Source organism: Nomascus leucogenys, chromosome 11 (assembly GCF_006542625.1).
Source record: "Nomascus leucogenys isolate Asia chromosome 11, Asia_NLE_v1, whole genome shotgun sequence".
Classification (NCBI taxonomy): Eukaryota; Metazoa; Chordata; class Mammalia; order Primates; family Hylobatidae; genus Nomascus; species Nomascus leucogenys.
In genome coordinates this window covers 48962611-48985094 of record NC_044391.1, presented here as the reverse complement: position 1 = coordinate 48985094, position 22484 = coordinate 48962611, and the positions used below count along the sequence as shown (strand labels likewise).

Below are 22484 nucleotides of genomic sequence, written 5' to 3'. Positions count from 1 at the left end.
TTCTAAATGGCATCTGATTATCTCAGTGAGTAAATTCTAAAAGACTAAAGCTACTTGGGAAATAATCTTTAAAATTAAAACACCAATAATTAAATTTATATGTTTAATTAATTTTCCCTTAAAATTTTTCTTTTGGGGGAGGATGACAAAAATAATTCCAACATACATCTGGATTATAAGTAGATGACAAGAGCTAAAATAATTTTGGAAAAGAATAATAAGAAGGATTAGTCTTAAACTAAATATCATAATGTATTATAAAGATACAAAAATTCAAACAACATAGTACTGACCCAAAAATACGCCTACATGTCAATGGAATCTAACAGATCTTTGTATAAAAAGAATTTAATGTGATGAGGAGGCATTGTGGACTAATACGAATGGGCAGATTATCCAGGAAATATGGTTGAGAAAATTGGCTCACATCTGAGAATTTCTCTCTGGAATTTGAAATCCAAGATAATTGTTAAGCATATTTTAAAAGGACAAATAAACGGAAAAAAGAACTTGTTACAAATGATAAAGGATTTATATTCTAAATATATCAAGCTCATAAAAATCAGAAATTTTCTAAGACAGTCTTAGAAACACTGGGCAATACAAGTAAAGGAATTAAATAAGGGACAAACTTTTTTTGAGGTAGGGTCTCACTCTGTCACCCAGGTTGAAGTGCAGTGTCACAATCACAGCTCCCTGCACCCTTGACCTCCCAGGCTCAAGTGATCCTCCCACCTTAGCCTCTTGAGTACTTGGATTACAGCACACACCATTACACTCCACTAATTTTTTTATTTTTATTTTCATAGAGACAGTCCCACTATGTTGCCCATGCTGGTTTCAAACTCCTGGGCTCAAGCAATCCTCCTGGCTCAGCCTCCCAAGTGCTGAGATTGCAGGCATGAGCCACCTTGCCCAGCTGGGATAAATATTTTACATTTTCACATTCACTACTGATTAGAGATATTTAAATTAAAACCATGAAAAACCTCATTTGCTTTCCCTTACCTCAGTCACATTGGGAAAAATTAAACAATGACATGTATTTTTATAACGATTCTGAGTGTTCGGAGTACTAGAATAATTTTTTCTAGCAAAATAGCTTACCAATATGAATCAAGAACATTTAAAACGTTCACATTCTTATTTCAGTAATTTGTGAAAAGATATGTGCACTATGTGTAATAATATTACAACATAGTGTAATACTAAAATACTGAAGGCACTGAATATTCAATATTACACTGTAGTATCTTCTCTTCTATTTAAAAATGTATGTGCACAGGCCAAAAAAAAAGTGAAAATAACCCCTCGTAATTTGGTTTGTATTACATGAGAGCTTTAAGTAAACTTACCAAAAGTCATTTTTTCATACTAGATAAAATATTACTTATGATTTACTCATTGCAGATGGCTATCATATTTACTATAAGAGAATTCATTTACAGGTATTTACAGTCATTCTTTGGAGAGATTTTTAACATTGTATATAGACTATATTGAATGTAGACTATATTTTGACCAGAATTACCATATTGGTATGTGTGGTCTGGTATGTTTCTGGTTTTGTTCTGTTTGCATTCTTAGTAAATACGTGACAGTATAATCTAATCTCAAAACCTCTGACTGCAGAAACTATTGAGAGAAATTAGAGTCTTAAGTTTGAATGATTCTATTATATGACGACATTATATTTTTAGCTATTTATACTTTTTTAATTCAAACACTAAAATAGCCCTGTCATATTACGGAATTTTAATAGCGAATAGTCACTGAGGTACCATGAAGCTGTGAAGCATTTTGAGCTTTAAAGTACATTTTTATGTATGGATTGTCTTTCTTAGTAAGGAACAGAGCTTAAGCATTCGTAAAATGGAAAGTTTTTTTTTTTAACCTTAAAAAACTTGAATTCCATCATATTTAAACAACTCTTTTACATACAATTTATTTCTTGAATTTCCATTCAACTTGTGGGAAGACTTCAGATAGCAATAGCATAGTTTCCTTAAAAGTATGTAAAATAGGTAATGACCTTTTTGGATTAAGTATGTTTTTGAAACCTTATATATGTGGAAATAGTATAGTCTACAAGTATAAGTAATGTATTAAAATCAATAGTTTATGAAATTTATTTATAAATTCAAGATTTAACCCTACACTGATACATTTCTAAGATATAAAATTTTCATTTCCAGAAATAAGAATATTGTTATAAAATAATTCCAAGTAATAAAGTAGACTTGGAATTATTTCATTTAAGTTTCATAAGTTTTTATTAAAAACTAGTATTATGAAAAATCCATTACTGTAATATAGTTTGTTTACCTTGTGTCATAATTTTACCTATCAGTCCCTTGTGTATTTGGTTTTGCCTCAGTTGTAATTTAAGTACATTTTTAAATATCTGTCAGATTGTCTTTCTGGTAATAGTTCTATAACCTGTATTTTTCTGCCCTGCTGTATTTGCTTTGATATATTACTAACACTGCCTTTAAAAAATATTTTTAATGTGTTTATTGTCTCAATTTGACATTCCAAATGCAGAACACATTTTTCTTTTTCTGTTAATTCATTTATATCTTTTTCTTTGAAATGAAAATGATTCCCTGTATGAGACTGAGCCATGAACAGGAACTGTGAATTTTGGAAACTACCAGAGCTAGCCATCTGGCTCTTGATAAATTTGTTAGCTAAAAGCATCATTTCATTAACTGCAAAATGGACATAATTATAGTTATGAGGATTAAATTATATATTTATAAAGTCAGGTGTCAGTGCTAGTTTAAAAGTCAATCTGACATTTTTTATAGAAAGGTAAGGTTCAATTTCACAAAAAAAGTGTATTTTTAGTGTATTTTTATTAAAGAAGGATAGATATAATACAGAATTAATCTAATATAGTATTAAAATTCCCATTACTATTACTGTAAATTTAGTTTTGCCAAGTAGCATAGCCTTAAAAGATGATGACTAGCTTAAGATCTTTAGAAAATTGTTAGTAGACATAGTCATGAAAGATACTAGAGGCTATCTTTAGGGTCCAGATTTTCATATATTTTTTGAATTATATAAACTGCTAGTTTTGATATTTTCCATGACAAGCTTTAATATTTCATTTAGAGCACACATAATATGTGGATTATAAGTGACCAATCAAGATAATATTAAAGTATCTTAAATTCATTGATTTTCATTATCATTTTTGAGCATCTAGACTATCTCAATCTTTGAGCAAAGTTGTAGATATTATTTAGGGATTTAGATTTTTTTAAAAAACAAAACCAAAAAACTGCTTTGCAAGTAAGTTTTTTGTTCATTTCTCAGTCAATAAGAATTTCTGTCCCATCAAATTCCATCATGTTGCTGCAAAGAAGAGTAGAGCTTCCAGCATCCCTTTGTGTTACAAGTGGGGAGAGACAGGATATCTGAATATACACTTATGGAATGAGCATGTAAATAGGCTTTTAGTCTTTTCACCTGCGTGTGTGTATAGGCATGAGCATGCATTTGGGCATACTTTCCTGTGTGCTCTGGCTGCTTAAATTTTACTGTAATTTTACAGCCAGAAGTTTTTTCTTTTCTGTAATGTGTAGAGTGTGTAGAAAATGCAAGCCTTGCATTTTTTAAAATAATATACAGAAGATCTTCATTTTTAGCACTAAACTTATAAAAGAAAAACAGGATTTTTTTTGTACTTCAGCTTTTTGTTGTGTGTACCCAAAGTTACACTCAATAATCCAATTATGAGCGAAAATACTTAAAATTGCTAATAGGCGCTTTGTACTTTATTAGTTACTAGGAATATAAAATAAAATGTGAATCATAGGCTAATGATCTGCCAAAAAAAGATGCACGAATTATATTTTTTGTGTTTTGTTTTAGTTTAAGTCAAGTAAATAGCTGTAAGTCTAGCAATTCCGAATCTGAATTGATCAATGTTACATTTCTTTGGCGCCTGCTGTTTTTATCTCAGGGTGGATTATTTTTTCAGAGTTGAGGGGTTGACCTTTTTTGTTTGTAGGAGAAAGGAGTGTTTTTTTAAAAAATGCAAAAACATTAGTAGGCCAACATCGTATGTGTAATTTTAGGTTGGTTTGGTTTTGTGTGTTTTCTCTGTTTGGGGGTGTGTGTGTGTGTGTGTGTGTGTGTGTGTGTGTGTGTTTACTAAAGACTTTCTTAGAACAGGTAGTATAGTTCACATAAACTCTTAAAATAATAAAGTGAGAGTGTCCTATATGCAATAATAAAGTGAAGTATTTGAAATTATAAGAAAAAACTACTTTAAAAAAGTAATACCAGGAATAAATTATAGCCAGTTGTGAATTGCTAGAGATACTGATTTATCATGCTCATTTATAAAGCTGTTTTATTTATAGTATCATTTGCTTTTAGGAAAGATCTCATTCAGGTTTTTTCTAATTAATAAAAAAAGATTGAAAGCATACTTTTGAATTATATCCAAAATATTCATCATAACATATTTTATAAGATAACCTATTAAAAAATAAGAAAGAATCCATTGTTTTTCACAAAATTATTTTTTATTATATGCGAAAGGAAGAGGGATTGTTTATTTTCTTCTTTCTAAAAATTATCCTAATTTTGTATCTTTTAGAATATTACAGTTTTTTAATATTAATATTTAAATTATCTTGAGGTTATATTTATCTAATTAAATAAACTACATTGATCTGAGAAACCAGAAGAAAGAAAAGGCAGGTAACACTGGGATATACTTGCTTAGAATCATTTTTGTATTCGTGTTTACCCAGGCTTTTTTCTGCATTTGAATACTAGTTTTTGCTGGTCTCACATAGAAACTGTAAACGGAATCTTCAGTGCATCATAACAGTGAGGTCACAGTGGCCTTGGAAATCTCTCCTCTTACCTGTAACTTTTTAAAGCATAAATCTTACTGTTTCTACCGTTTTTACTCTGTTACAATAACAGAATGCAAAAGGGTCATAAAGGAGATGATTTGTTGCTGCGGCTGGTGTTTAAAATTGGAATGTTTTAAATTTGATGGAGCAATGGGGAATGGAGTAAGCTGTAAAGCTGCTCCAGTTAATCAAAGGTAGAAAGATATAATAGTGGTTTGTATTGGTTGGTGTGGGATATGAGAGTTATTTTGTTGATTGGATAAGGAGTATCTTAATTCAGAGTGAGTTATTGTTTGAGGTTCAAGTCTTTAAAAAAGTATCTGAGTTGAGTACTTTATAAAAGAAATTTAATGATCAACCACATATCTCATAAATAGGCCTAAAGTACTCTTTATTATAAATATGTTATAATATAATTGGCTGCATTATGAAAATATTTTTTTCTTCCAGTGTGAAAAACTCAAATTACTGTCTCCCATCATATACTGCTTATAAGAACTATGATTATTCAGAACCTGGAAGAAACAATGAACAGCCAGGCCTTTGTGGCCTAAGTAACTTGGGAAATACGTGTTTCATGAACTCAGCTATTCAGGTAGGTCTTTGTAAACAAAGTGAAACTCATGTTTCCTGGAATTCTGTAATACAAGAAGATAAAGTTGGGTTTTTCATGCCAGAACATGAGTATATGTTTTGAAAGTTCATTTTTCATTGAAGATTTAAGCATACATATTTGACTCATTCATTCTACTACTGGTAGTAGAATATATGTTTCTCAATTAGGTGACATGTGATTGATTAACATAATGTACGAGATTATATATATATCACTTTGCAAAAACATAATATCAAACAGAAAACTTAAGCTGTCTAAAAAGGGGGCGGGGAAAGCAAAAAAACTAGTGAGTTTCCTCCATTATTCAGTAGAAGTCTGTTGCACTTTTTTTTTCTTTTTTTCTTTTTTTTTTTTTTTTGTCTTAATGGGAAATTAAAATTTTAAAAAGGAAAACCTTGGGAACTTCTTTTTGTATACATATTTTAACAAATCACTTTCCCTTAAAGGTCTTTTAATTTGGGGATATAAGAGATAACTACCTTTCCCCTGCCCCCACCCCCTTTTTCTTTTCTTTCTGCTCTAGTCTATATCCTCTTTCAACTTAACTTGTTAAATATTTATGTCTTTGATTGATTCTGAAGTAATGAGAGAGATATATTTTTTAATATCACTGTTACTGTGTATACACTTACGGCTGGTTATTTTATTCCCCTTTTACAGATAAAATTTCTGTGTTTATAAAAGCTTAGAATAATGGCAAACCGTTTTTGATATTTGAATTTTAACCTTTTTTTTTGTCAGTCCCTTTTGTGAATTCTGGATTTTTAGTTTTAAATCTAAACTTTTCTGTTCTCTATTCATATTTTTTTGTTGAATCTCCTATGCCCAGGAGGCAGCCTCGAAAGATATAGATTAAATGCAGGGTATAGATTGAGAAGGACATTATTAGACATCTTTCTCACTGAGAAAAGGATGACTCTTCACCATTCAGTATTCTAAGTGAATCTTTTTGTACATCATCATTCATACAGCTATTTCCTAAATTAACCATTGCCTTTATAGCATTCTTGGAAATTAGAATCTGTCATACACTATAGGCCAGGAGTTAGCATCCTTTTAGAAATTAAGTGGGGAAGGCATAATCAATTTCTGGTATTTTGCTTTAGAGTTGAACCACTTGGGAAGTGGCCTATCTGCCTAAGCAGATAGGTTAATATATAGGTTAATAAACTCTTCCTTTAAATCTTCAAATGAGTAATCCTGCTCATAGTATAGAGTGAATTACTTTATTCAAAATAGTTTTTCAAGAATTCTAGCACTAGTTAAACATATTTTAAATTACAAATTTAAATTTTTATCTTTATTTTTCTAGATTAGGAAGAAAGCCAAAATGTATTATTATCCTAATAGTTAAATAACAAAGTAAAGTACATGGGTGCTTAGCTTTCAGAGATAGGAATGGGACAGACAAATTATAATATCTGTTGGACCATCTCTGGAACATGTTTTACGTAAATTGTGGTTATACCAGTACTAGAAAACCCTGTTCTCAGATCACCAAGTTATATTAATTTTTATATACCTCTTTATCCTTGAACTGCCAAAATTACTTTGGTTCCAGATGCTTGATATCAGCTAGAGTTTTTTTTTTCCTAGTATAGAAAACCAATCTTGGTGCTTTTTCGTAAATGTTACTAAAATATTTCAACAATGTAGGGATTCAAAATTTGAATCTGTCAGGAGAGCACAAGAATTTGTGTTGATGCTAATCATTCATGGGAGGCTTGGGCCAGCATTCAGACTAAATTCCTTCTAAAGCAATACTACATCCTAGTTTTCTGTGCCTTTGATACATCTGTTTAGTATTGTCTACATATGGTTAACTGCAATTTCTCAGAAATAGGTATTCAAATTCAATCTTTTAACCAGCTAGGTTGAGCTAGATTTGGCATTGTTTAGCTTTCTTGCATGTTATGTTTAAGGTGTGAGGATCTTCAGTTTATTCATTTTTGCTTCTATTCAAAACTATTTTATTAGAATAAATTGATAGCTCTATTGCAGACCCTCCTAATATATTTTACCATCACGTATTCCATTTCATCTGAGACATAGCCGTGAGCATGATGGTTTATAATTTTATGGTAATAGCCATAAAATTTTTTGACGAAAATTTTAGCACTGAGTATTTTAAGCAGTGGATATTATTTCATGACTATCACTTTATTTAATTGGAAACTATATTGTCTCTAAAATAAAATTATTCAAACAATTTGGAGAAGAGAAAAACGAGTTTTTATTTGTGCTGCTTTTAGCTTTTAGTTCACATCTGGAATTAGAAAAGCTAGGCCTTTAGTTTTACTTTCTTAAAACTTAAATGATTTTTAATTGATTAAGATGTCAGCTATCGAGCTGAAAATTGACTGTAAGAGGGTCAAAATGGTGGCAGTAGCCTTTACTCCTCTATTTCACAAAAATTCATGTAAGTTCATAGATCCAAAAATAAAAAGGGTAATAGATAACTAATAGATTAGATTCTTTAAATAGGTTTTGTCAGATACTATTTGTTCAATTATGCTTTTTTCAAGTTTCCTTGTAACTTCTTTGAAATTGAAGGCAATTTTCATGAATTTTAGAAAATATTATCAATATTATCTCTACTGACAATTTGAATTTGAATGTAACCTCTTAAATTAATTCAGTGTCCTCCAAATTGAAGTGTTCATTTCAGCACATAAGGTATAGTATTAACATATGTTAAAAAAAAAAAAGAGTGTAAAAAAGTATACTTTTTTAATGTAAGCGTGGGTTATACTTAGCCCATCAGTAGCCTTGAGATAGTGAAATCTTTTGACCACAAATGATTAAAAACTAAGCAGCACCAATCTGAGTGTGATTTAACATTATTACTGTTAAATTAAATAATAACAGTAAATATCATTAAATTAAATAATAATGATATTGGTACTTAAGATTTTCTGATATAATGGTATGAATGAGTATTAACCTTTTCTGGTGAATATGGTACTGCCATATAGCACAGTAAAAAATAACAATATAACAGTTTGTCCAGGAATGGTGACTCATGCCTATAATCCCAGCAGTTTAGGAGGCTGAGGCGGGTGGAGCACCTGAGGTCAAGAGTTTGAGACCAGCCTGGCCAACATGATGAAAGCTCGTCTCTACTAAAAAATACAAAAATTAGCCGGGCATGATGGCAGGCACCTGTAATCCCAGCTACTCGGGAGGCTAAGGCAGGAGCATCGCTTGAACCTGGGAGGCGGAGGTTGCAGTGAGCCAAGATTACGCCATTACACTCCAGCCTGGGTGACAAGAGCAAAACTCCATCTCAAAAATAAATAAACAAATGACAATTTAAAATAATGTGAATTTTAAAACAATGCAGTATAACAATTAACATAGCATTTACATTTTATTAAGTATTGTAACAAATCTAGAGATGATTTAAAGTATATGTGAAGATATATGTAGGTTATATACAAATACAACACCATTTTATATCAAGAACTTGAGCATCTATGGATTTTGGTATCACCAAGGTGGAGAGGGGGGCTCCCGTGGCCAATCCCCTATGGATACCAAGAACAACTGTATATCCTGAACTTATGAAGATTATAGCCTAGATATTGTGATTTTCAAACGCTTTGTATTTTAGCATCAAAACCTTTTTTTTTAAGTTACCGTGGAAAGTTTAATTGTGTCCTCAATATTTAAGTAGATATGGTAAAATTGCTTTGGTTGGGTGAAGTTCCCAGAACCCCATCTGCTTTCCTTTACTTTCCACAATGGCCCCAGAAGCTTTCTCATGTAATCCCAGGACTCTGAGGAACAGTTTGAAAGCCAAAGTCTGGCTTGAAAAAAAAAAAGAAAAGAAACACATAAAAAACTAATAATACAGGTTAAGATCACAGTTTATGGAGTTACACTACTTGGATTAAAAGCATGGCTTTCCTGCCTATTATAATAACTGTATTTCCCTAGACAAGTTAATTCCACAATTCATTTTTCTCATCGTCTGACAAGAAAATAATAGTACCCTATCTTAGGAGTTTTGTAAGGGTTACGTGGGTTAATGGTTTTAACTCGTAGGATACTGACTGGCACATTATAAACACAGAATACGTATTATGTAGAAATTATCTCATCTTTTTTTTAAATTCAACAAGTGGAGATTCTGTCCTCCATAACCATTGTGTCTGTTCTCTTTTCTTGAGTCTTTTTCCACGTGGACCTTAGTGGACTAAGAAGAAATAATTGAGTGTATTTTTATTTTTCATGTAGTGTTATTGCAATAATGGTATTTATCATCTCTTTAATTTCTGAACTATGCTAATTTAACTCTTCCTAGGCAAGCTGATAAGTAAGGGATATAATAGCATAGAATTGTTTGAATATTCTATCTGTAGGGCATTTGGAAATTCAAAATTCTTGAGTTTGGTTACCCCTCACCCCTGCCTCCTGAGTAGTTATGATTATAGGCATATACCACCATGTCCCATTGCTTCAAATAATATAATAAGATAGTTTTCTAGTGCCCTAAATCTGTTACTCCATCTAGAGAATGCCTAGTTTTTATTTTGCATTATTGGTGATAATTTTAATTAGCATTAGTTCAGTAGATTCAAGAGCACTCCAACCCTTGTCTTTTTCATTGTCAAGGCCTACCTAGGAGGCTCATGGTTAGTTTCCTGGATGAAGCATCTCCTCAGATGGATTTGAAGCAGAAGAGTAATGTAGTATTTTCCACTGGAAAGCAGCATGGCATAAGATGGTTATTTTCAAAATCTTTACTTGGACATAATAGAGTGCCTTAAATAGATTCTAGGAAGTCATTGGAAAAAATGATACTAATCATAGACTTATTCATTATTCCTGTCATAAAATATAAAATAAGTTGGGATTTCAAGCATTTTTAAAGTCAGCTTTTTTTTCTATAATCTGTTGATTAGGAAAACATAATTTCAAAAATTTAGAAGAATGTTAAATAGAAAGTTTAAACTTTTTTAAAGATTTAATTTAAGAGAATAAGTAATACTACACAGAAATAACATTTTTAAGAAACTAGATAGATCTTCATTACATTGTAAAACAGAGAAAAAGTTATTTCTGAAGCTGTTATTTCTATGTTACATTACTTCAACTAGCCTGCTCTTACCTTGAGACTTTCTTTTTGCATTTATTGGAACTCAGTTTCTTAGAAGTCCAGTTTAACACGAAACCTTCTAATTTTATTTAAATTACCAACCTTATATTTAAATGAATATAGTTTTCATCTTAAAAGGAAAAACCTCACTTCTGAGACACAAAACCCTTTTTAAAAAATAGTTTAGGATCTTATATTTGTTCTGATAAACTGAGAATGTGGCTAATGAAAAATTTAAAACTACTACTTCCTAGGTCAGGTTTTCATCCTAATCCAGGATGTTAAACTCAATTATGTGAGTTCCTTTCATGTTATGTGCCAGAAATTACATAGCAAATTGTCATCAAAAATATATTCAATCCTCTATCAAATGACAACTCAGTCAGGTCATCTATCCATTTTGATAAAAGCAAAAAGAAAAAATGGAAACAACCTTACTTGCATTAGAACCATTCATTTTTCTCAACATGGATACCAATGTTTTTACTTTTCCCTTTGGACTAGAATAGCCCTTCCTTTTTGAAAGAGAACAGAGGTGGGAAAGAAGAACCTACGTTCTCAGACAGATTATTTTAAGAAAGAGTATATATGGGATAGTTCTGTAAAAATTTAGTGTTCAAAACTAGGGGAGAAATGGTATCTCTAAAAGAATGCCTTGCACTTGTGTAACTTGGCTAATAATGATTTATTATGAAAACATGCCTTTCTTAATCTCAGATGGAGACATGAGATTTGATTTGTCGCTGTTCACATTCTTCTCAGTGAATAAGCAAAATTCCCTAAGATTAGTGCCTCTTTCTGAATTAATACAGGTTTTTATGTGTTTTATCTGTCCCTAATTCTGTAATAGGAAAATGACATAATAGAGATCTTAGAGAAATAGAGAGGTTCTTTTGAAGAGTTGTAAATTATTGCATCTAATTCTAAAATACAAAAAGGTTTTACTATCCTGGCTAGGAAAGGCCAACACCAATTTAATAATAAACTTATTAGATAGTATTGTAGTGACTACATCTTATAACAGAAGTTATTAATATAATAAGGCTGAAGTATCTTGTATCAATTTTTGTAATTATTTCAAGGATTTTTTTGTAATTAAAAGCAAAACAAAAGAAATGTCAATCTGTAGTCTGTAATGGGAACTACAGATTTGCTCCCTCCCTCCAAGAAAATAAAAGGAAAGAAAAACCTATTTCAGATTTACTTCTCTTACTTAAAATCAAGCAGCTCATTTTTTTGATGTCAAAATGTTTTCTAAAAGATTACCATTTACTTCTTTACAATGATTTATAAACTATTCAGCAGGGAGAGGGTCAGTGAGTTGGTTACTTAAACCATTGTTTGATTAATAGTAATATCTAAATCAATTACTAGTTCTCATATAAACCCATATTAAAACATTAACAGCCCTGTATTGAACCTGCAGCCTCTGTTAAGAGCAGTACCCTTCTTTGTATAATGCAGGGTTTTTTTTATATTGTTTTTCACTTAATTTTCTCTTCACAGAGGTCTGTGAGTTAGGGTGTAAGTATCTCTATTCCACTAATGAGGAAATTGAAGCAAGGAAAGTTTGACTTCCAGTCACTAAGACAAGTTATTATGAGTTATTATTCAGTACATTTTGAGATCATGTATTTTTTTGAAATTATGCCAGTCAACCTATAAGAAATGCTTATGTTTTGTTTTTTGTGGTAAAATATAACAGAATTTGCCAGTATAACCATTTTAAGTGTATAGTGACATTAAGTATATTCACATGTTGTACAATTATTAAAAATGTTTTTGTGTTTAGTTCAAATAATTGGCCCCCATAATACAAGATGCTCTCTTTAAGTAGCATTAATGTTGTGCCATTTAAAACAATTTCCCTAGGAGGTTATATACACACTTATTCATTTGATGTGTAGAATGTTGAAAACTATTCAAGTACTCCTTTTGGAATTGCTTTTATTCTTCTGAGTATCACTGGTGGATATTTTTCATCCTTCAGTGACAAAGTTGATTTTCGAAAGCCAGAAGTTATTCAGAGCACTATTTTCAAAATATTGTAGATTATCAAGCTGGGTAATTTTTTTCAAGTAATTCATAAGTAATGAATGACTTATGAAGTCATTTACTCAGCAAATATTTATTGAAGGTCTATTAGGTGACTTTCTCATAATCACTAATTATGCCATGATGAACAAAACAGCTTTTTCCCATGGAGTTTACAGTCTAATGAGGGAGATAAATATTAAATCAATCATGAATTATGATAAGTATCATGAAAGATAAAGTAGAGTGCTAACAGGAGCTTGGAGAGCACCTGATGGAAGCTGGGTGTCATATTTACCAAAAGTAACATGAGCTTTGACCAAAGAATATGTATGAGTTTGGCAGGTGAAGCTAGAAGGACCAAAAACATGTGCAAAGCCGCTAAGAAGGGCAAGTTTGAGGAACCAGAAGTGTAGTTTGTGGAATAACGTATGAAGGGGAGTGAAACAAAATGAGTTTGAAGGAGTAGGCAAAAGCCAGATCATATAGGGAGAATTTAGATTTTAATGTTACAAAGGCACTAGAGGTTTCAGGCTACCATCTTCTTATCTGGTTCATTCCATTTGTCAGCTAGCTGGTTTCTTTGCTTCTATCCTTACCTTCCACAATCTGTTCTTAAAAGAACAGCCAGCAATTTGTTTCAAACCTAAGGCATTTTCTATTACTTAGGCAATAACACAAAATGCCTTCTCATTTCACTCAATGATCAACGAAAGCCAGAGTCCTTAAAAAAATGTACAAAGCCCTGTAGGATCTGGCCCCATGCTAGCTTATTTCCTGTCACTTACCTCCATGCTTACCTTGTTCCATCCTCACCCTCACACATGCCAAGAGCGTGCCTGCCTTAGGGTCTCTGAACTTGCAGTTTCCTATACCTGTAATGTTCTTCCTCTAAATATATATATTCTTGTTCTCTCACTTCCATTAGGTTGCTATTATCTATCAGTCAGGTCCTTCCTCAGTCACCCTGTAAATAGTGACTGCCCCACATTCCACACAGTACTCATAACCATCTGGCATGCTTTATTTCTATTAGGGTTTTTTGTTTGTCTGTGTATCTTCCCCTACTCCCAACACAGACACCCTCTCCCCGCGTCCCCACCCCGTGCTCTCTCCCTCTCTCCCTCTCTCCCTCTCCCATGACTGCTGGGATTTTGTTTTAGTCACTATTGTAGCCCCATTGCCTGGAATAGTGTCTGGCATGTAGAAGGCACTCAAATTAGTGAAAGGTGAAGGGAATCACAAGTGTCTCTCTAGTTTTTGGCTTATATATCATAATGATAGATGTAACCATTTAATGAAATTCCAGAGTAGTAGGAAGAAGAACATAGTAGGAGAAATAAATTTGGGGTGGGGAGGAGATTATGAGTTAATTTTAGGCATGTTCAGTTTATGATGTCTGTGAAACATCCAAGCAGATAGATCATAGACAGTTGGATATGCTAGTGTGGAATATAGAACAGAGGCCTAAGCTGGAAATAAAAATCTGCGTGTTGTAGATGGTATTTAAAATCATAGAAATGGTTGTGTCTAAATGAGGGCATCTATGAAAAAGACATCTGAGAACTAAGCCCTACAATGCATTTGAATGGAGGAATGAGACTTCGTTTGCAATAGGAGGAAAGAAAGGGATTACGGATGCAAGCAATGTCTAGATTTTCTGATGGCTTCCATTATCCCCAAAATACAAGACTAGATCACTAGCTAAGAATGAAAGGGTAAGAAGATTGCTCAGCAGTATTGAGGTCTCATTTGATATTGGAGATCATCAACTTAGAATGGTATAAATGTATTCACTTGAAATTTTTTCCAACAATGTTCAGTTACATGGTGCATAAAACATGCCTAGATTCATCTAGAGTTGGAAAGAGAAAGGGGCAAAGGAGTTATTAATAAAAAGCAACCAAACTTGTTTTCTTGTTTTTACTTATTTATTTATTTATTTATTTAGTGAATGGAATTATTTTTTAGTTTTTCTTTTTTATCATATTATTATACTTTAAGTTCTGGGGTACATGTGCACAACATGCAGTTTTGTTACATAGGTATACACGTTCCAAGGTGGTTTGCTGTACTCATCAACCTGTCACCTTCATTAGGTATTTCTCCTAATGCTATCCCTCCCCTAGCCCCCCAACCCCCAATAAGCTCTGGTGTGTGATGTTCCCCTCCCTGTGTCCGTGTGTTCTCACTTTTCAACTCCCACTTATGAGTGAGAACATGCAGTGTTTGATTTTCTGTTGTTGTGATAGTTTGCTGAGAATGATGGTTTCCAGCTTCATCCATGTCCCTGCAAAGGACATGAACTCATCCTTTTTTATGGCTGCATAGTATTCCATGATGTATATGTGCCACTTTTTTTTATGCAGTCTGTCATTGATGGACATTTGGGTTGTTTCCAAGTCTTTGCTATTGTGAAAAGTGCCGCAATAAGCATGTGTGTGCATGTGTCTTTTTAATCGAATGATTTATAATCCTTTGGGTACATACCCAATAATGGGATTGCTGGGTCAAATGGTATTTCTAGTTCTAGATCCTTGAGGAATCACCACACTGTCTTCCACAATGGTTGAACTAATATACACTCCTACCAACAGTGTAAAAGCCTTCCTATTTCACCACATCCTCTCCAGCATCTGTTGTTTCCTGACTTTCTAATGATCACCATTCTAACTGGTATATGAGATGGTATCTCATTGTGATTTTGATTTGCATTTCTCTGTAATGACCAGTGATGATGAGCTTTTTTTAATATGTTTGTTGGCTGCGTGTCTTCGAGAAGTGTCTGTTCATATCCTTTGCCCACTTGTTGATGGGGTTGTCTGCTTTTTCTTGTAAATTTGTTTAAGTTCTTGGTAGATTCTGCATGTTAGCCCTTTGTCAGATGGATAGATTGCAAAAATTTTCTCCCATTCTGTAGTTTGCCTGTTCATGCTGATGATAGTTTCTTTTCCTGTGCAGAAGCTTTTTAGTTTAATTAGATCCCATTTGTCAATTTTGACTTTTGTTGCCATTGCTTTTGGTGTTTTAGACATGAAGTCTTTGCTCATGCCTGTGTCCTAAATGGTATTGCCTAGGTTTTCTTCTAGGATTTTTATGGTTTTAGGTCTTACATTTAAGTCCTTAATCCATCTTGAATTGATTTTTGTATAAGTTGTAAGGAAGGGTCCAGTTTCTGTTTTCTGCCTATGGCTAGCCAGTTTTCCCAACAACATTTATTAAATAGAGAATCCTTTCACCATTGCTTGTTTGTGTCAGGTTTGTCAAAGATCAGATTGTTGTAAATGTGTGGTGTTATTTCTGATGCCTCTGTTCTGTTCCATTGGTCTATATATCTGTTTTGGTACCAGTACCATGCTGTTTTGGCTACTGTAGCCTTGTAGTATAGTTTAAAGTCAGGTAATGTGATGCCTTCAGCTTTGTTCTCTTTGCTTAGGATTGTCTTGGCTATGCCGGCTCTTTTCTGGTTCCATATGAAGTTTAAAGTAGTTTTTTCCAATTCTGTGAAGAAAGTCAGTGGTAGCTTGATGGGGATAGCATTGAATATAAATCACTTTGGGCAGTATGGCCATTTTCACGATATTGATTCTTCCTATCCATGAGCATGGAATGTTTTTCCATTTGTTTGTGTCCTCTCTTATTTCCTTGAGCAGCGGTTTGTAGTTCTCCTTGAAGAGGTCCTTCACATCCCTTGTAAGTGGTATTCCTAGGTATTTTATTCCCTTAGTAGCAATTGTGAATGGAAGTGCACTCATGATTTGGCTCTCTGTTTACCTGTTATTGGTATATAGGAATGCTTGTGATTTTTGCACATTGATTTTGTATCCTGAGACTTTGCTGAAGTTGCTTATCAGGTTAAGGAGATTTAGGGCTGAGACGATGGGGTTTTCTAAATATACAATCATGTCATCTGCAAACAGAGACAATTTGACTTCCTCTTTTCCTGTTTGAATACCCTTTATTTCTTTCTCTTGCCTGATTGCCCTAGCCAGAACTTCCAATAATATGTTGAATAGGAGTGGTGAGAGAGGGCATCCCTGTCTTGTGCCAGTTTTCAAAGGAATGCTTCCAGTGTTTGCCCATTCAGTATGATATTGACTGTGGGTTTGTCATAAATAGCTCTTATTATTTTGAGATACATTCCATCAATACCTAGTTTATTGAGAGTTTTTAGCATGAAAGGGTGTTGAATTTTGTCAAAGGCCTTTTCTGCATCTATTGAGATATTCATGTGGTTTTTGTCATTGGTTCTGTTTATGTGATGGATTACTTTTATTGATTTGCGTATGTTGAACCAGCCTTGCATCCCAGGGATGAAGCCGACTTAATCATGGTGGATAAGCTTTTTGATGTGGTGCTGGATTCGGTTTGCCAGTATTTTCTTGAGGATTTTCACGTCGATGTTCATCAGGGATATTGGCCTGAAATTTTCTGTTTTTGTTGTGTCTCTGCCAGGTTTTGGTATCAGGATGATGCCGGCCTCATAAAATGAGTTAGGGTGGAGTCCCTCTTTTGTATTGTTTGGAATAGTTTGAGCTGCTCTTTGTACCTCTGGTAGAATTGAGCTGTGAATCCCCATGTGGTCGTGGAATGTTTTTGGTAGGTAGACTATTAATTACTGCCTCAATTTCGGAGTTGTTTTTTTTTTGTTTGTTTGTTTTTTGTTTTTTTGAGATGGAGTCTCGCTCTGTCGCCCAGGCTGGAGTGCAGTGGCGCAATCTCAGCTCACTGCAAGCTCAGCCACCTGGGTTCATGCTATTCTCCAGCCTCAGCCTCCCGAGTAGCTGGGACTACAGGCACCTGCCACCATACCTGGATAATTTTTTGTATTTTTTAGCGGAAATGGGGTTTCACCATATTAGCCAGGATGGTCTCGATCTCCTGACCTCGTGATCCGCCTGCCTCGGTCTCCCCAAGTAATTTCAGACTTTTTTATAGGCCTATTCAGGGATTTGACTTCTTCCTGGTTTAGTCTTGGGAGAGTGTGTATGTCCAGGAATTTATCCATTTCTTCTAGATTTTCTAGTTTATTTGCACAGAGGTGTTTATAGTATTCTCTGATGGTAGTTTTTATTTCTGTGGGGTCAGTGGTGATAACCCCTTTATCATTTTTTATTGCATCTATTTGATTCTTCTCTTCTTTATTAGTCTGGCTAGCGGTCTATTTTGTTTATCTTTTCAAAAAACTAGCTCTTGGATTCATTGATTTTTTCGAAGGGTTTTTCATGTCTCTATCTCCTTCAGTTCTTCTCTGATCTTAGTTATCTCTTGTCTTCTGCTAGCTTTTGAATTTGTTTGCTCTTGCTTCTCTAGTTCTTTTGTGATGTTAAGTCGATTTTAGATTTTTCCTGCTTTCTCTTGTGGGCATTTAGTGCTACAAATTTCCCTCTACACACTGCTTTGAATGTGTCCCAGAGATTCTGGTACGTTGTATCTTTGTTCTCATTGGTTTCAAAGAACATCTTTATTTCTGCCTTCATTTCATTATTTACCCAGTAGTCATTCAGGAGGAGGTTGTTCAGTTTCCATGTAGTTGTGCAGTTTTGAGTCAGTTTCTTAATCCTGAGTTCTAATTTGATCGCACTGTGGTCTGAGAGACTGTTTGTTATGATTTCCGTTCTTTTGCATTTGCTGAGGAGTGTTTTACTTCTAATTATTTGGTCAATTTTAGAATAAGTACAATGAGGTGCTGAGAAGAATGTATGTTTTGTTGATTTGGGGTGGTGAGTTCTGTAAATGTCTATTAGGTCCACTTCGTCCAGAGCTGAGTTCAAGTCCCGAATATCCTTGTTAATTTTCTGTCTCATTGATCTGTTTAATATTGACAGTGGGGTGTTAAAATCGTCCACGATTACTGTGTGGGAGTCTAAGTCTCTTTGTAGTTCTCTAAGAACTTGCTTTATGAATCTGGGTGCTCCTGTGTTGGGTGCATACATATTTAGGATAGTTAGCTCTTCTTGATGCATTGATCCCTTTACCAGTATGTAATGCCCTTCTTTGTCTCTTTTGATCCTTGTTGGTTTAAAGTATGTTTTATCAAAGATTACACAACTCCTGCTTTTTTTTTTTTTTTTTTGCTTTCCATTTGGTTGGTAAATATTCCTCCATCCCTTTATTTCGAGCCGACGTGTGTCTTTGCACATGAGATGGGTCTCCTGAATACAGCACATTGATGGGTCTTGACTCTTTATCCAATTTGCCTGTGTCTTTTAATTGAGGTATTCAGCCCATTTACATTTAAGGTGAATATTTGTTATGTGTGAATTTGATCCTGTCATTATGATAGTAGCTGGTTATTTTGCCCATTAGTTAATGCAGTTTCTTCATAGTGTTGATGGTCTTTACAATTTGGTATATTTTTGCAGTGGCTGGTACCGGTTGTTCCTTTCCGTGTTTTTGTAGCTAATTTATTTAGCTGACTCAACAAGCATCCATTGAGTCTCTACTGTGTGCCACGCATTGTTCTAGACACTGGCATACCTAATTTTAAAAGACAGTACTTGTCCTCTAGAAGTTCATGGTTTAGTGAATAAGGTAGACATATAAATAAGATATAATATGTTATATAATAGAAAACATGATCAGCAAAATGTCATGGAAGCAAAGTTCTTTCTTTGAGTCATTGGGACATAAGTGAGGCTTTATCAGGAAGCTGAAATTTGAGTCACATTTTTATTTCATTTATTAGAGCACATTACTGTCCATTGCAACTTATATGTTCATTTGGTCATAAAATAGAGAATTACCAGAGATGCAAATTAAAACATTATAGCTTATGCTAGTTTCTACATTTTTTTCACCTCAGAAATTCCCGTATCAGAAATCCGTTTTGCCACAGCAAAAACACATTGTTCACACCCTCAATAAAAACATATTGGAATCCTTTATATGCCAACTGGTTTTTTTTTTCCTTTTTTTTTTCCTGCTACCTGATTTTTTTATTTTTTCATATGCCAACTATTGGTACTTTTTCACACATGTGCCAGCTCTAAAAAGAGGAGGACCTAAAATATCTTGAGCAATATATAATGCTTATTCTTAATGCCTCAATTATATACCAGATTTGGTGTATATCACATAATGCTGCTTCTGTTATATACTATATTTGATACATAATTGAGGCATTATGAATAATTTCTAGGGCTTTTCTAAGTGCAGTTTTCTATACTTTGCCAGGAGAAGACTTCTAATAAGTGTTTTTTAAATGAAACAAATTTGTGATGAAAATGTTACTTTTTTAAATAAGGAAATCCTTAATATTAATAGTAAAATAAAACATACATTTAGCTTCCTTTTATACTTACAGTAGTATCATTGTATAATAACATACCAAAAATATATCTGTTGTCATGATGATACCTGGAACCTCTGTTACCATCCCAGAGACATGTTCCCTTGTTTACTCTTTGTTTTATTCTTCTTTTTTGTTTGTTTTTTTGAGACAGAGTCTCGCTGTATCACCAGGCTGGAGTGCAGTAGTGCAATCTCGGCTTACTGCAACCTCCGCCTCCTGGGTTCAAGTGATTCTCCTGCTTTAGCCTCCCGAGTAGCTGGGACCACAAGCATGCACCACCACACCCGGCTAATATTTGTATTTTTAGTAGAGGCAGGGCTTCACCATGTTGGCCAGGATGGTCTCAAGCTCTTGACGTCGTGATCCGCCCACCCCGGCCTCCCAGAGTGCTGGGATTACAGGCATGAGCCACCACGCCCGGCCTTGTTTTATACATTTAACCTCACCTCTTCACTGTCTTTCTTCCTTTCAGCATATATACATAGTCAAGTCTTTTTTTCAGCTGGGAAGTAGAGTGAGGGAGACCCATGACCTTGAACAGGATGATCTGTGCTTTCCCCCTAGTTTCCCATCTCCCATTCAGTAGTCCTTATCTCACCATAGCCTGTCAGCTGCTTAGCATGGTAGGTTAAAGCATGGGTTTTGGAACTAGACTGCCTGTATTCAAATGCTAATTCTGCCACTTACAAGCTATGTGACCTTGGATAAGAAACTTCGTAGTTTCTTCCTCTGTAAAATGAAGATAAAGTGCTTAGGAAATGCTTGGCACATGTAAACATATAAAAATATCAAATACTGTTATCATTACTGTTATCATCATACCACCCTATAGAAATTGCTTTTGATTAGGTCACTCTTGACCTCCTGTTTGCTAGGTTCCTTGTACCCCCTTTACCTTTGAGAATTTGACATCCATCTATATACTAATATCCAAAATTTGTCTCATCCATAATTCTCTCTTCTGAATCTCCCTCCAATATGTAACTGTTAAATGGACATTCCTGCCAAGTTAAACTACATGTAACTTCAACTCAAGATGCCTACTTACACTAATCTTGATTATTTTATTTCCTACACTTTCTTATAGGTACAACCCAGTAACCCAAGCCAAAAACCGAAGACTTATCGCAAGTCCTGTTCATTCTACTTCTTATATAGCACATATTTTTCCCTTTCCTCTCCTGTTACATTATTTCAATGCTTAAGCATCTTTTTTGTGAACTATCAAAATATATGTGTCATCTCTTTGTTCCATCGTTTGTCCTCTTCAAATCCATTGAATACAGTGCTTCCAAATTTACTGTTTTATAAAGCAAATATGATTATTATGTGTTTAAAACCTGTGCCCCGTCACCTAAAGGATAAAATTCAAACTGGATTCTGTCTACCTGTTTAGCCAAAACTACTTTCAATTCTTAGAATTTATTATGTTTCGAAACTCTTTGTATATACTGTTACCACTTCCCTACTTGCCTTTTTCGTACTTTCTCTCTTCTGTCCATTTCTCATGGACAATACGTATTATGTGGTTGAGAACTGTGAAAGCAGAGGCTATCTTTGGTTTTCTTTTATATCCCCAATGTTAGTATAGTAGCAGATAATCGTAAGCACAGTAGAACAGTGTTTCTTACAATGTGTCTATGGACAAGATAATTCTGGTCAACAATAAAATAAGCACAGAAATTGTAAGTGATCAAAAATCTCTATAGCAATTTGATAGGGTAATTTTATATCAAGTTTTATAATAAAAAGCAAGACTTATTTTTTGTATGGTGTTTTTAATTTAATTTTTCTAGTGGTTCATTTTTACTGTATCTTACACAAGTACCAATCTGTGGTGGAATTTTTAAAAAATTAGTCCTTTCCATGTAATTATTGCACTTTTCACACTCACAATAAAACTTCTACCTGAAGTGCCTTCTAGGTCATTGAGAAACATGGAAAATTATCTTCCATATAGATTTAGAGGAAAGTGTATTTTGCTGTGGAAGTAATCATTTGAAAACTGGGAATAGCACCAGGAGGTAAAAATAGCTCGAGCAGAAATATTTGGGTTTGTATATTAGCTCTGCAACTTTTCTTCTGTGTATGTGAGTAAGCAGGTTACTTATCTATTCCAAGACTTAGTTTCTTCAGCTCTAAAACAGGAGATAATGCTTACTAAATTTACTTTTCAGAGCTGTTGCAAGAATTAGTGAAATGTACATAAAGATGTATTTTAATAAAAATAATGTGTTCAATATTTAAAAAAAAATTAGTCCTTTCACACACATGATTTGCAAAACACTGCATTAGAAAAAATTATTTACCAGAAATATTTGGAACTTGACCTGAGCTATCTAAACTCCCAAAGATTGCACAGTAATTTTAGTAAGAATTATAGCACATAATATATATTTATTTCTTGCAAATGAAGGGTCAGAGAGCTACCTATATATGTATAATAACTCTTGGACCATATACGGTCCTGCAAATGCAGTTGATCTGATAGCACTTGAATTGAGCTGGCATGTTAGTCACAGCTGGGCATATCATATCAGCACCACCATGGAAATAGTT

At 33.7% G+C, this 22484-nt stretch overlaps 1 protein-coding gene across 4 annotated transcripts in view; it reads left to right on the top strand.

Moving 5' to 3' along the window:
* Positions 1-22484, top strand: part of USP15 (ubiquitin specific peptidase 15) — a 148738-nt gene that overhangs the window by 91629 nt on the left and 34625 nt on the right. For all 4 annotated transcript variants that reach the window (XM_012510467.2, XM_012510466.2, XM_030822316.1 and 1 more), the window contains one exon: positions 5331-5475. In XM_012510467.2, the coding sequence (XP_012365921.1) occupies positions 5331-5475 (145 nt within the window). Of the gene's footprint in view, positions 1-5330; positions 5476-22484 lie in introns of those variants that run through there.